At 37.8% G+C, this 11,370-nt stretch overlaps 1 protein-coding gene across 1 annotated transcript in view; it reads left to right on the plus strand.

Moving 5' to 3' along the window:
- BBOX1 (gamma-butyrobetaine hydroxylase 1) overlaps positions 1 to 10,746 on the plus strand; it is a 52,756-nt gene extending 42,010 nt beyond the window's left edge. Inside the window, exons 5-7 of the mRNA XM_047070086.1 lie at positions 513 to 709; positions 8,040 to 8,206; positions 10,586 to 10,746. Coding sequence (XP_046926042.1) covers positions 513 to 709; positions 8,040 to 8,206; positions 10,586 to 10,746 — 525 coding nt within the window. The remainder of the gene's footprint in view (positions 1 to 512; positions 710 to 8,039; positions 8,207 to 10,585) is intronic.
- The last annotated feature ends 624 nt before the right edge of the window (positions 10,747 to 11,370 follow it).

Here is an 11,370-nt window from a genome sequence, read left to right on the forward strand (position 1 = left end):
GAGAGAGAGGGAGAAACAGTCTGAAGCAAGCTCCAGGCTCTGAGCTGTCAGCATAGAGCCCAACATGGGGCTTGAACCCACAAACTGTGAGATCATGACCTGAGTGGAAGTCAGGAGCCCAACCGACTGAGCCACCCAGGCGCCCCTCTAACTGTCCAAAATCTTATCCAGCCTCCTTTTCCCAGTTTAAATCCCACCACCTCTGTAAAGCCAATATGAAGTACATAAATATTCCAATATGAAGTGTTCACTCCCTGTAGCCATTATGATCTGTGCCTTTTGTTTACAAACGAAAATTATTATGCCTGTGTTCATGTCTCAAGCTGAAACAATGTTTGAACTATAGGGTGTTGATTAAAAGCAACTTTTTCTCTCCAATCCCTTTGCCTGCTGACACAAAAGAGATTTAAAAGTTTTGTTGACTTTAGTGCATTCATATCTGTCTGAATCTTTAACAGTGTCAAAAAGTGTGTTTATCATTTTAAAAGACATTTCTCTATTTCTTTTCACAGGTTCAGCTTCTGCACTGCATAAAACAAACAGTCACAGGGGGTGATTCAGAAATTGTAGATGGGTTTAATGTATGCCAAAAGCTCAAGGAAAAAAATCCTCGAGCATTCCAGATTTTGTCTTCCACTTTCGTGGACTTTACAGACATTGGAGTGGATTACTGTGATTTCTCTGTACAATCCAAACACAAGATTATAGAGTAAGTACTATTTATACATTTCTCATAGCAGTTAAATAGCTGACTGCAAAAACTTCATTAACCTAAATGTAAAGCTTAAACAGAAGAGCTTTGATTAACTCCAGAGCTTTACTTTTTATTAACAGTTTAATCCAATTTTAGAGGGAAAAAGAAGAAAAAAGAATATTCTCATCATAAAAAAATCTTGATCAAATTCCATGAAATCTCTTGCTAATTATATAAGAGAAATAACTAAGACTATATACACTTGATTTTTAAAAACTTTTTTTACATTTATTCATTTTGAGAGAGAGCAAATGGGGGAGGGGGAGAGAGAGAGAGAGATTGAGAAAGAGAATCCCAAGCAGGCTCTGCACTGTCAGCACAGAGTCTGATGCGGGGCTCAAATGCATGAAATTCGAGACCATGACCTGAGCTGAAACCAAGTCAGATGCTTAACTGACTGAGCCACACAGGCGCCCCTACACTTGATTTTTTTATTTTAAATACAAGTTCTACAGAATTATAATCAGTTAGGATTGTACTAGTCAAAATCCTTTCAGCCAGAAGGGAAAGAATATAACTCAAATTAGGTAGATCCAACATCATCTGATGTTAAACAACATCATCTGATATTGATCTCTTTTTTCTTCATCTTATAGCTTTGCCATCCTCTGTGTTGGCCTAATTTTCAAAGATGTCAATAGAAGCCCTACATTTTCATTGTTTTTAGAGCTGGTAATCACACACACAGAAAGTCCTCATTTCCCAATAGCTGTAACAAAACTAGACAACCCACTGCCCAATTTGTAATTAAGTCCATCCTTGAAGCAATCGCCATGGCCAGGAAATCAGAAAATTCCAACTGGCCATTCTGGATTACGTGTTCATCTCTGGAGCAGAGTCAGTCTCACCTGAACCTCACGAGCTGATTAAAAAAAACCAGAAATGTCTGCCTAAATCAATGCCAACCAAAATCATATTTCCTTATATAGAAGATTTTGTTATTTTTTCATTTAACATTATTTCCTCATAATTTTTCCAAGGATTTACTTACAAAGGCCACAAATTTATCCTTTTATTCAAGAATTATCTTACCTTGTGTTTTTAAGATAGGATTTATTTAATCAAATCTCAGTTCATGAATTTGGGGGTGTTTCCAATTTTAGAGTTGAGTCTGTGTTCTTCTTTTAGGAGAAACAGACAAATAATATGACAATTAAGTCACTGAATAATCAAATCCCCAATATCCTTCCTAACTCATCTCTCTTGTATAAACATGTGACCTTCATTTATTCATCCAACAAGTTTTTATTAAAGGCAGCCACTCTTCTTGGTAGTTGGGATACATCCGTGGACAAAACAAAGATTCCTGCCCTCATGTAGTTTCAAGTCTAATGGGGGAAGAGAAAATTAGAGATTTGAAAACAAACGAGTGAATTGCAATGATCATTAAAACATTTTTAAGTACTTAAGAAAACAGGTGTAGTAGGGTAGAATAAGGGGAATCTGCAGAACCAAAGACTTAGGGATGATGGAACTTGCATTTAGTATGTGGTGAGGAAAAGCTTTACTGAGTAGGCGATAGTTGAGCAAAAACTTAGAGGAGTGAAGGAGTTTGCTCAGAAGAGGAGCAGTTTCCAGAAACAGCTAGAGCAAATGTCCTAAAGACCTTAAGAACACATCTGAGGTGTTCAAGGGACAGCAAGGAGGCCCGTGTGGAGCAATGTTAAGAGAGGAGTTCAGATGGGAGCTAAGCTCATGTAGAGCCTTGTTATCCATTGTTTAAAAACATATTGCCTTTCCCTCTTAGTGAAATAGGGAGCTGCTGCAAGATTTTGACCAGAAGAGAGACACTTATACTTAGATAAATTTATGTATATTTTGAACGGATCACCCTGGCTGCTGTGCTGAATACAGTGGAGAGGGGCAAAGGCAGGAACAGGAAGACCAGTCAGGAAGTTGCTGCAGGACAGCAGGCTGGAGGTGAGGGTAACTTGAACATGAGTGACCATATGGTGGTAGTGGCAGTGTGGAGAAGTGTCTGCTTATGCATGTATTTTGCAGGTTGAAACAGCATATTTTCCTGACAGATTGGATGAAGGGTTTCAGAGAAAGACAGCCATCAAAAATAAATTGTAGTTCAGAATAACGTTCTCTGAGTGGTCAGGTCATCACAGTGGGAAAGAGAAGAAATGACTGTTGGAGTCTTAGTTTTAACAGGTCGGTTTTAACTATTCAAAAATTGTCTTAAAAACCCATAACAGATTTCAGTTTTGTTGAATATAATTGCAGGCTAGAGAATGGAGGCAAAACAAACAAAAGAACAAATAACCCTTAGTAAGTAAGTGACATTAGTTGAGTGTATGTCATCTGAATCGCAATTTGGCTTTGTTGTTTTTTATAGTAAAATTCCAGAATTTGGCCATTTTCAAGGTCTTGGGGATATCCCTTGGGAATATCAAGTGATTAACATTAATCCACTTAAAAATGTATTTTTAACAACAGGAGGTGAAACAAATAGGGTTTTCAATTAATTGAGGAACTTTGTCTATGGAGTGTTTGGATTAATTTAATTTTCCTCACGGTTAAATTTTTAACTCTTTCGAGATGTATATGTTCTATCTAGTACAAAAAGATCTCGGAGGCTGCTGGCAGAGTTAGGTGCAAGGCAGTATAATAACAAATAAACAAATAAACTAGGAAAAAAATCATAAGGATCAGATTAAGCTACACTAGTGCATCCTAGTGATTACAAGTTCAGTCGCATGAACACCATTCCCACTCCTTGGCTTGTTAGTGCGGTGATCATGCTCTAGTGACTTAGACTTGCTAAGCTGTCTCTTTTCCGGTAAAAAGGGAGTAATTTTAATGCCTACCACACATAATCGAAGTGGGAATTATAGAGACAATGGATAGACTGCTTTATCACAGTGCCTGGCTCTGAAAAGGGCAGAATAAATTTTAGCTAGCCAAAATTCTAGAAAGTCCAACACATCTACTCATGATAGATTTCAGTTTCAGCTGTGAGTTTCTATAGACCAAAGTAAGGAGGGAACATAAACAATTCCCAAGATTCAACATAGTTCTAAGTGAGAAATAAATTGTTCTTGCAGATCCTAATAAAATGTGATGTGGTGGGCAATACCACAACGACTTACCCACAACAAATTCAAAAAATCCCATCAAATATCACGTCTCTCAATGAGACCGACTATTGTAACTAATGAGGAGTATTCATGGCACCACCTCTGAGTGCGGGAGATGATTCTCTGAGTCCTTTCACTGGGCTCTTTTATTGGCATCACTGATGACATTTTGCTTTTGCTGATCTGTAGTCACCATGATGCTGGTTTACGTTTAAATGTTTACCTTTTACATATTGCTAGTCTATAGCCAGTTACTCCTCATCGATGGGGCCTTTTACACTTCCTCAGCATGTAACCCTGAATTGGGACCTCCCTTTCATTCTGTGGTGGCATGCAGAATTTCCTGCTTACTGTGACATTTTAGGTTGATCTTCAAGATGTCAACCAATCATCTCCTCTAACATTGTTCAATCGTTAGAATAATGTCTTCTCTAGACTCATAATTAAGTTTGCTTTCTGTTTCCCCTCATGTCATTGCTAAAAATGCTAAATAATGAATTTGTGTCTTTTTTTAGACAGAATAAACACCAGGCGAATGAAAAGAGACAGAGAGAAAGAGACAATATTGATTATTATTATCTATATATGTGAAATAAAGAAATGAAAGTGTAATACAATGGTCCATGGGGCACACAGTTCTGATTTTTCTTAAATTAATGAGTCACAAAATTCCTTTCACTGATAGGTGAGGATACACACATGGACTCTAAAAGGGAGAGCTCATTGCTAGCACAACCATTTCCATCAAGGAACTACAGTGTTAGTGAAAAAGAAACAGATCACCAGACTGGCTTGGGTGGAAGACGTCCAAGAAGGTTCAAAGTTGTGACATCCTTGTCAGTGACACAGAGGCTGGCACAAAGGGTGTTATTGTATGTACCAAGAATAAAACTGGGAGAGAGGAGGGAAAGAGGATCAGGGGCAATTCTCAAAGATAAGAATAAAAGACAAAATGTTCTCAGAAACTTTGAAAGGGTCTGAAACCCTCAATGTAAACTCGAACAGGGCAATTGAAAGGTCAAGAACTGCCCTTTGTGCCACTCAAACCTGGAGGTCTACAGTCTTCTGCTGATGGACCTTTTCCTTGATTCTCTGTTCATAAAGCTGCAACCTGCAAGTCACAGAATATTCTTTACCTGTGTAGAGAGGATGGGGGAAGGAAGAAGGTCTCTCCTTGCCTATTCAGTCATATTTGTTTTTTTTTTAATTTATTTATTTAAAAAAAAGTTTTTTAATGTTTATTCATTTTTGAGAGACAGAGAGAGCACGTTAGCAGGGGAGGGGCAGAGAGGGAGGGAGACACAGAATCCGAAGCAGGCTCCAGGCTCTGAGCTGTCAGCACACAGCCCAACGTGGGGCTCGATCTCATGAACTGAACTGTGAGATCATGACCTGAGCTGTAGTAGGATGCCCAACTGACTGACCCACCCAGCACTCCTGTTTTTTAATCAGTATATGTAAATTCTCATTTTAAGAGCCCAAGAGCCTTACTGAAAACCAATTCCTTTCTTTCACTTTTTTCCCCAGTGTGGGTCCAATAGGTAGTTTTCTATCACTATCAAAAAGCAAAGAGTTGCAGCTAATGACCCATTCTTAGAGTTTACCATTACAATTGCCTTTGGCTAAAAGGATTAAATATTAATCTGAGTCACAAAGCACAGGGACCCAGAGAGCTACAATTTGGATACTATAGGCAGTCACATTTTCCTCATGTACCCTGATTTGTTGTTAACAGTTCACTCTGTGTGATTGGTCAGCTAAGTGTGACCTAGACCCCAAAGCAGTGTCACCAAGCCCTGGCACACATGCTAGTCTGTTTGGTTTGACCCATCAGGTCTGGGTCCCAGTCACATATAGGCTCATAGTACCACCTCCCGGGCTGGCCCAGGAACACCCCTCCATACTTGGCCACCTTCCTTGCCCACCTTCAGTTTTCATCCATCCTTCCTATTTCTATATAAACAAATGAGAGAGTTGGTCAATGCTTTAGGACTAGCTGAAAGTCACCTTCCCAAAAAATTTAAAAAAAAAAAATCTCTTCCTTTTGCTTCTGTGTCTAGACAATGCTCATGTTGTGCCAATTCTAACCAGAATAGCTTAAATGCAGAAATAATGGTATCTATTCTTATATCAAAAGTAGTATTATCTTACATTGTCATGATCATGATCCATATTCTAAGGAAGGATAGAGTGATCACAATATACTATCTCCAAAATACTAAAAAGACCTTGGTACTGTCCCAAGACACTTAAAAAATATAGAGTGTAGCGTATGCAGTGAGTATTTATTAACTGCCTATTATGTCCAGGCTCGCTGAGAATACAACACTAAATGAGTTAGAGTATTGGTCTTCTAGAAGCCTATATACTAAGATAAATAGTGTATAGAGAGATACAAAGAACATATCTTAGGCTAGATTCTTCTTTTCACTGTGTCTTAGTTTCCCTATCTATAAACTAAGGATGGAGGGGCGCCTGCGTGGCTTGGTCGGTTAAGCGTCTGACTTCGGCTCAGGTCATGATCTCACAGTCCACGAGTTCGAGCCCCGCATCGGGCTCTGTGCTGACAGCTCAGAGCCTGGAGCCTGTTTCAGATTCTGTGTCTCCCTCTCTCTGCCCCTCCCCTGTTCATGCTCTGTCTCTCTCTGTCTCAAAAATAAATAAATATTAAAAAAAAATTAAAAAAAAATTAAAAACTAAAAAAATAAACTAAGGATGGAATTAGAACAGTGCATTTCAAACTTTTAGAAAATAGATTTTTCTTCCCAGTCATGCTTCAATAAAATCATACTTAAAAACCTTAAAGTGGTTGACCCATGAACTTGTAACATAAAAATATTCTAATACATAAAAGCTACTATTTTAAAGAATGAAGAATGAATTCATTTTCCTAAACAAAAAAAAAACAACTTTTTAACTGGAATCTTTCAGTAACATTTATTTTAAATTAATTTGAAACATTCAGGCACTTATGTAGTAAGATTTCAAAAAACACCTGCTAAATGGATCTCCAAAATGAATAGATGCTCAACATCACTAATATTCAGGGAAATGCAAACCAGAACCACAGTGAGATGTTACATCACACCTGTCAGAATGGCTAAAATCAAAAGCATAAGATACAATAAGTGTTGGTGAGGATGTGGAGAAAAGGGAACCCTCATGCACTGTTGGTGGGAATGCAAACTGGTGCAGCCACTGTGGAAAACACCGTGGAGCTTCCTCAAAAAATTAAAAACAGAACTAACATATGATCCAGTAATTCCACTACTGAATATTTACCCAAAGAAATACAAAAACATTAATACACTGCATCCCAGTGTTTATTGCAGCATTACTTAAAATAGCCAAAATATGGAAGCAGCCCAGGTGTGATAAAGAGGTGATATATGTGTGTATATATAATGGAGTATTTCTCAGCCATAAAAAAGAATGCTATCTTGACATTTGCAACATAGATAGAGCTAGAGAGAGCACAATGCTAAGCAAAATAAGTCAGAGAAAGACAAATACTATCTGATTTCACTCCTATGTAGAATTTAAGAAACAAAACAAAGGGAAAAAAAAAGAAAGACAAACCAAGAAACCGACTCTTGGCTATAAAGAACAAATTGCTATTACCAGAGGAGGGGTGAAATAAGTGAGGGGGTTTAAGAGCGTACATATTTTGAGGCACCTGCATGGCTCAGTTGGTTAAGCGTCTGACTTTGTATCGGGTCATGATCTCACAGTTCATGCGTTCAAGTCCCACAATGGGCTTTGTACTAACGTGCGGAGCCTGCATGGGATTCTCTGTCCCTCTCTCTCTGACCCTCCCCTGCTTGTGCACACTCTCCCTCTCTCTTTCTCTCCCTCTCTCTCTCTCTCTCAGAGTGAATAAGTAAACTTAAGAAAAAAAAAGAGTACACGTATCTTGATGAGCACTATGTACTGAAGTGTTGAATCACTATATCATACACCTGAAATTAATAGAACACTGTATAACTATACTGGATTTAAAATTAAAAGAAAAAAACTTAAATGAATGAATAAACAGCAAATGACTATACTGTACCACAGATAACCTCAATACCTTCTGTACATGTTTCTGGATTCATTAATACTGTATTTCAGACACATCTCCCAAGACAAATTGACCCTCAGGAATGTAAATAAATACTTCATGGCTTATATATTTTAACTTTTTTCTCTTTAAAAAATAGATTAGATGATAAAGACCAAGTGATCCGCATCAACTTCAATAATGCAACCAGAGACACTGTATTTGATGTACCTGTTGAAAGAGTTCAGCCTTTTTATGCTGCTCTGAAGGAGTTTGTTGACCTCATGAACTGTAAAGAATACAAGGTTACTTTCAAGATGAATCCAGGTCAGTGAACACATTTTCTCAAACTCAACACAGGGATTTTCTTCAACCTTAACCATTTAGAGCAAGATCTAGAGCAGTTTCTCTCGTATATGGCATCTGGAACACTTACAACAATCTTTGCGAGCAGCCAGCTGGATTAAATAGCAGACTCCTGGCCCCAACCACTGCTCTATTGCCTCTTCAGACTAAAAAATATTCTTTTCTTTTTCAAAATATTTGTGTATTTTTGGGAGAGTGCAAGCGGGGGAGGGGCAGAGAGAGGGGGACAGAGGATCCCAAACCGGCTTTGCGCTGACAGGCTGACAGCAGCAAGCTGGATGTGGGGCTCAAACTCACGAAGCACGAGACCATGACCTAGGGCGAAGTCAGACATTCAACTGCCTGAGCCACCCAGGTGCCCCTAAAAATATTCATTTCTAGCAGACTCATAAGTAATCTTTAATCACACCAAAATTTAATAACCTCCAACCTAAAGAATAAATACATGAGAGAGAAGCTATAAACCAAATGAAATCTCACTTCTGATGTCAAGACTGATAACTTAGGTTTTCTATCCTGATAGCCCGTCAATACAAACTGAGTCTTAATTCTTCTATCCTGGAAAACAAATAAAATTATCCCTATGATTCTCTCTAAAGTAGAGGATTAATGTTTACTCATTTAGCTTATTTGCTCTGGCAGAGATAGTGCTACCTGAAATGAAGTGTACTTGAAGTAGTCCAGCCACGGACACCTGGGTGGCTCGGTCAGTTAAGCATCTGACTTCGGCTCAGGTCAGGATCTCACGGCTCCTGGGTTAGAGCTCTGTGCTGACAGCTCAGAGCCTGGAGCCTGCTTCCGATTCTGGGTCTCCCTCTCTCTCTGCCCCTCCCCTGCTCATGATCTGTCTCTCTCTGTCTCTCAAAAATAAATAAACTTTAAAACAATTTTTTTGAAGTAGTCCAGCTACTTGAAATAAAGGAATAGAGAGCATGGTGTTTGTTCTGGACCACCCTGACTCAGTGAAGTGATCTCAAACTTGAGGCTTTTGATATCTATCATAAAAAACAGAATTTCTCTCTGCTCTTGATTTGGCTGAGGGGAAGATTCTAATCATAATTAGCTTTTTAATTGATCTTTGGCATAATAAAGTAATATTGGAAACCTCTATAAATCCACTGATAGGCAGTCACAACAGGTTGATTTTAAGAGCAGTAACATATAAAATGGAAATATCATGAGAGAAAAATACCAAAAAATAGAAGTTGGAATTGAAGCTCTACCATTTAATGGCTGTGTAGTTTTAGGCAAATCCCTCAACTTCCTGGAGCCTCAGTTTTCTCAAATGAAAAGATGGAACTAACACCCTTTTCAGTATTTTTATGAGGCTTAGAAATAATGTACACAAAATACTAGGAACATAGAAGACAGACCAAGTCACTATCCTTATAATTATCTGAAGCTGTTAAACTGGAAAGAAATATTTCTTTTTTTTTTTTCCAATATATGAAATTTATTGTCAAATTGGTTTGGAAAGAAATATTTCTAAGTAAGAGCTAAATAACAACCACAAAGAGCAATTCAAAGTTTTACACAAAGATGATATTTTAGGGGCATCTGTGTGGCTCAGTCGGTTGAGTGTCTGACTCTTGATTTGGGCTCAGGTTCATGATCTCAGGGTCGTGGGATTGATGGAAACCCTCATCTGGCTCTGTGCTGACGGTGCAGACCCTGCTTGGGATTCTTTGTCTCTGCCCCTACCCCGCTCATGTGTGCATGTGCGTGTGCACTCTCTCTCTCTCAAAATAAATAAATAAACATTTTTTAAAGATAATATTTTAGGTAAAAATTATTAAAATGTCTACAGAAGCCTGGACTATAAATGTCAAAAGGTCTAAAGCAGTTTGCATTCAATGATCTGATTGTGTGAAAAAATGAATGTACAATTTTCAGTCCGAGAAAGACAAATACCATATGATTTCACTTGTATGTGGAATTGAAGAAACAAAACAGAAGAACATAGGGGGAAAGAGAGAAGCAGACTCTCAACTAGAGAGAACAAAATGAGTGTTGCTGGAGGGGAGGTGGGTGGGGCGCCAGGTTAAGTAGGTGATGTGGATTAAGGAGGGCACTTGTGATGAGCACCAGGTATTATATGGAAATGATGAATCACTAAATTCTATTCCTGAAACCAATATTATGATATATGTTAACTTTTTCATTTTTATTTAAATAAAAACTTGAAACAAATAAAACAAACATCAAAAACAACAGGAAAAAAAGAAACATACTATTTCTTGATGTGAACAAAGTATCCATGTTATTTTGCATTTTATATTTTCTAGCTCTGCAAATCATTGAAACACATGATTATTCATATTGAAAAAATGTTTTGTCTAGGTGATGTGATTACTTTTGATAACTGGCGCTTACTTCATGGCCGACGTAGCTATGAAGCAGGAACTGAGATATCCCGCCATCTGGAAGGAGCTTATGCCGACTGGGATGTAGTAATGTCAAGGCTTCGTATCTTAAGGCAGTGTATCCAGAACACAAACTGAATCTCCTGTCTACAATTTCAGTAAGATTCCAATGAGTGTATTTTGTAAGATATGGCAAGGTTGTCTTCACAGACTATGATCTATGTCATTTACATATTAATTTCTTTCATGAACATGCCCTCTTTATCAGAAGGGTTTTCCTTTTCTCATAATCATATACAATGCCAACATTTTAGATGTTTTAGCAGTGTTTTTGCCTTTCCAAATAAAGCGTTTCTTCTGCTCTATTGCATATATGATCTAATTTCTTTTGCCGTATATGAGAGGCTCCAGAATGCCTACAAATAGTTTTGTATCAAATAAAACTTTTTCAAATAAATCCCTTTTTAAATAAAGCTTTTGTTTCAAATAAAGCTTGTGCTTCAAATAAAACTTGTCTCAAATAAAACATGTTCCTGCTCTGTTTTCTGTACAGTCTCAATTTTCATGACTGCATGTGACTGTCCTTAGCATGGTTGGGGTAAGGCTTCATATTTTTGAAGATCTGTTTTATTCACTTTTATTATAGATTTCTGTTATCCAGGTTTTCAGACCTGAACAACCTCTGATCCAAACATTTTCTTTAACAACTAAATTATGACACCAAACCCAAATATGTCAAATGAAGGGGAAATCTAGTCTGCC

Source organism: Lynx rufus, unplaced genomic scaffold (assembly GCF_022079265.1).
Source record: "Lynx rufus isolate CCGP_SWC_20201006 ecotype Redwood Valley unplaced genomic scaffold, mLynRuf1.p SCAF_9, whole genome shotgun sequence".
NCBI lineage: Eukaryota > Metazoa > Chordata > Mammalia > Carnivora > Felidae > Lynx > Lynx rufus.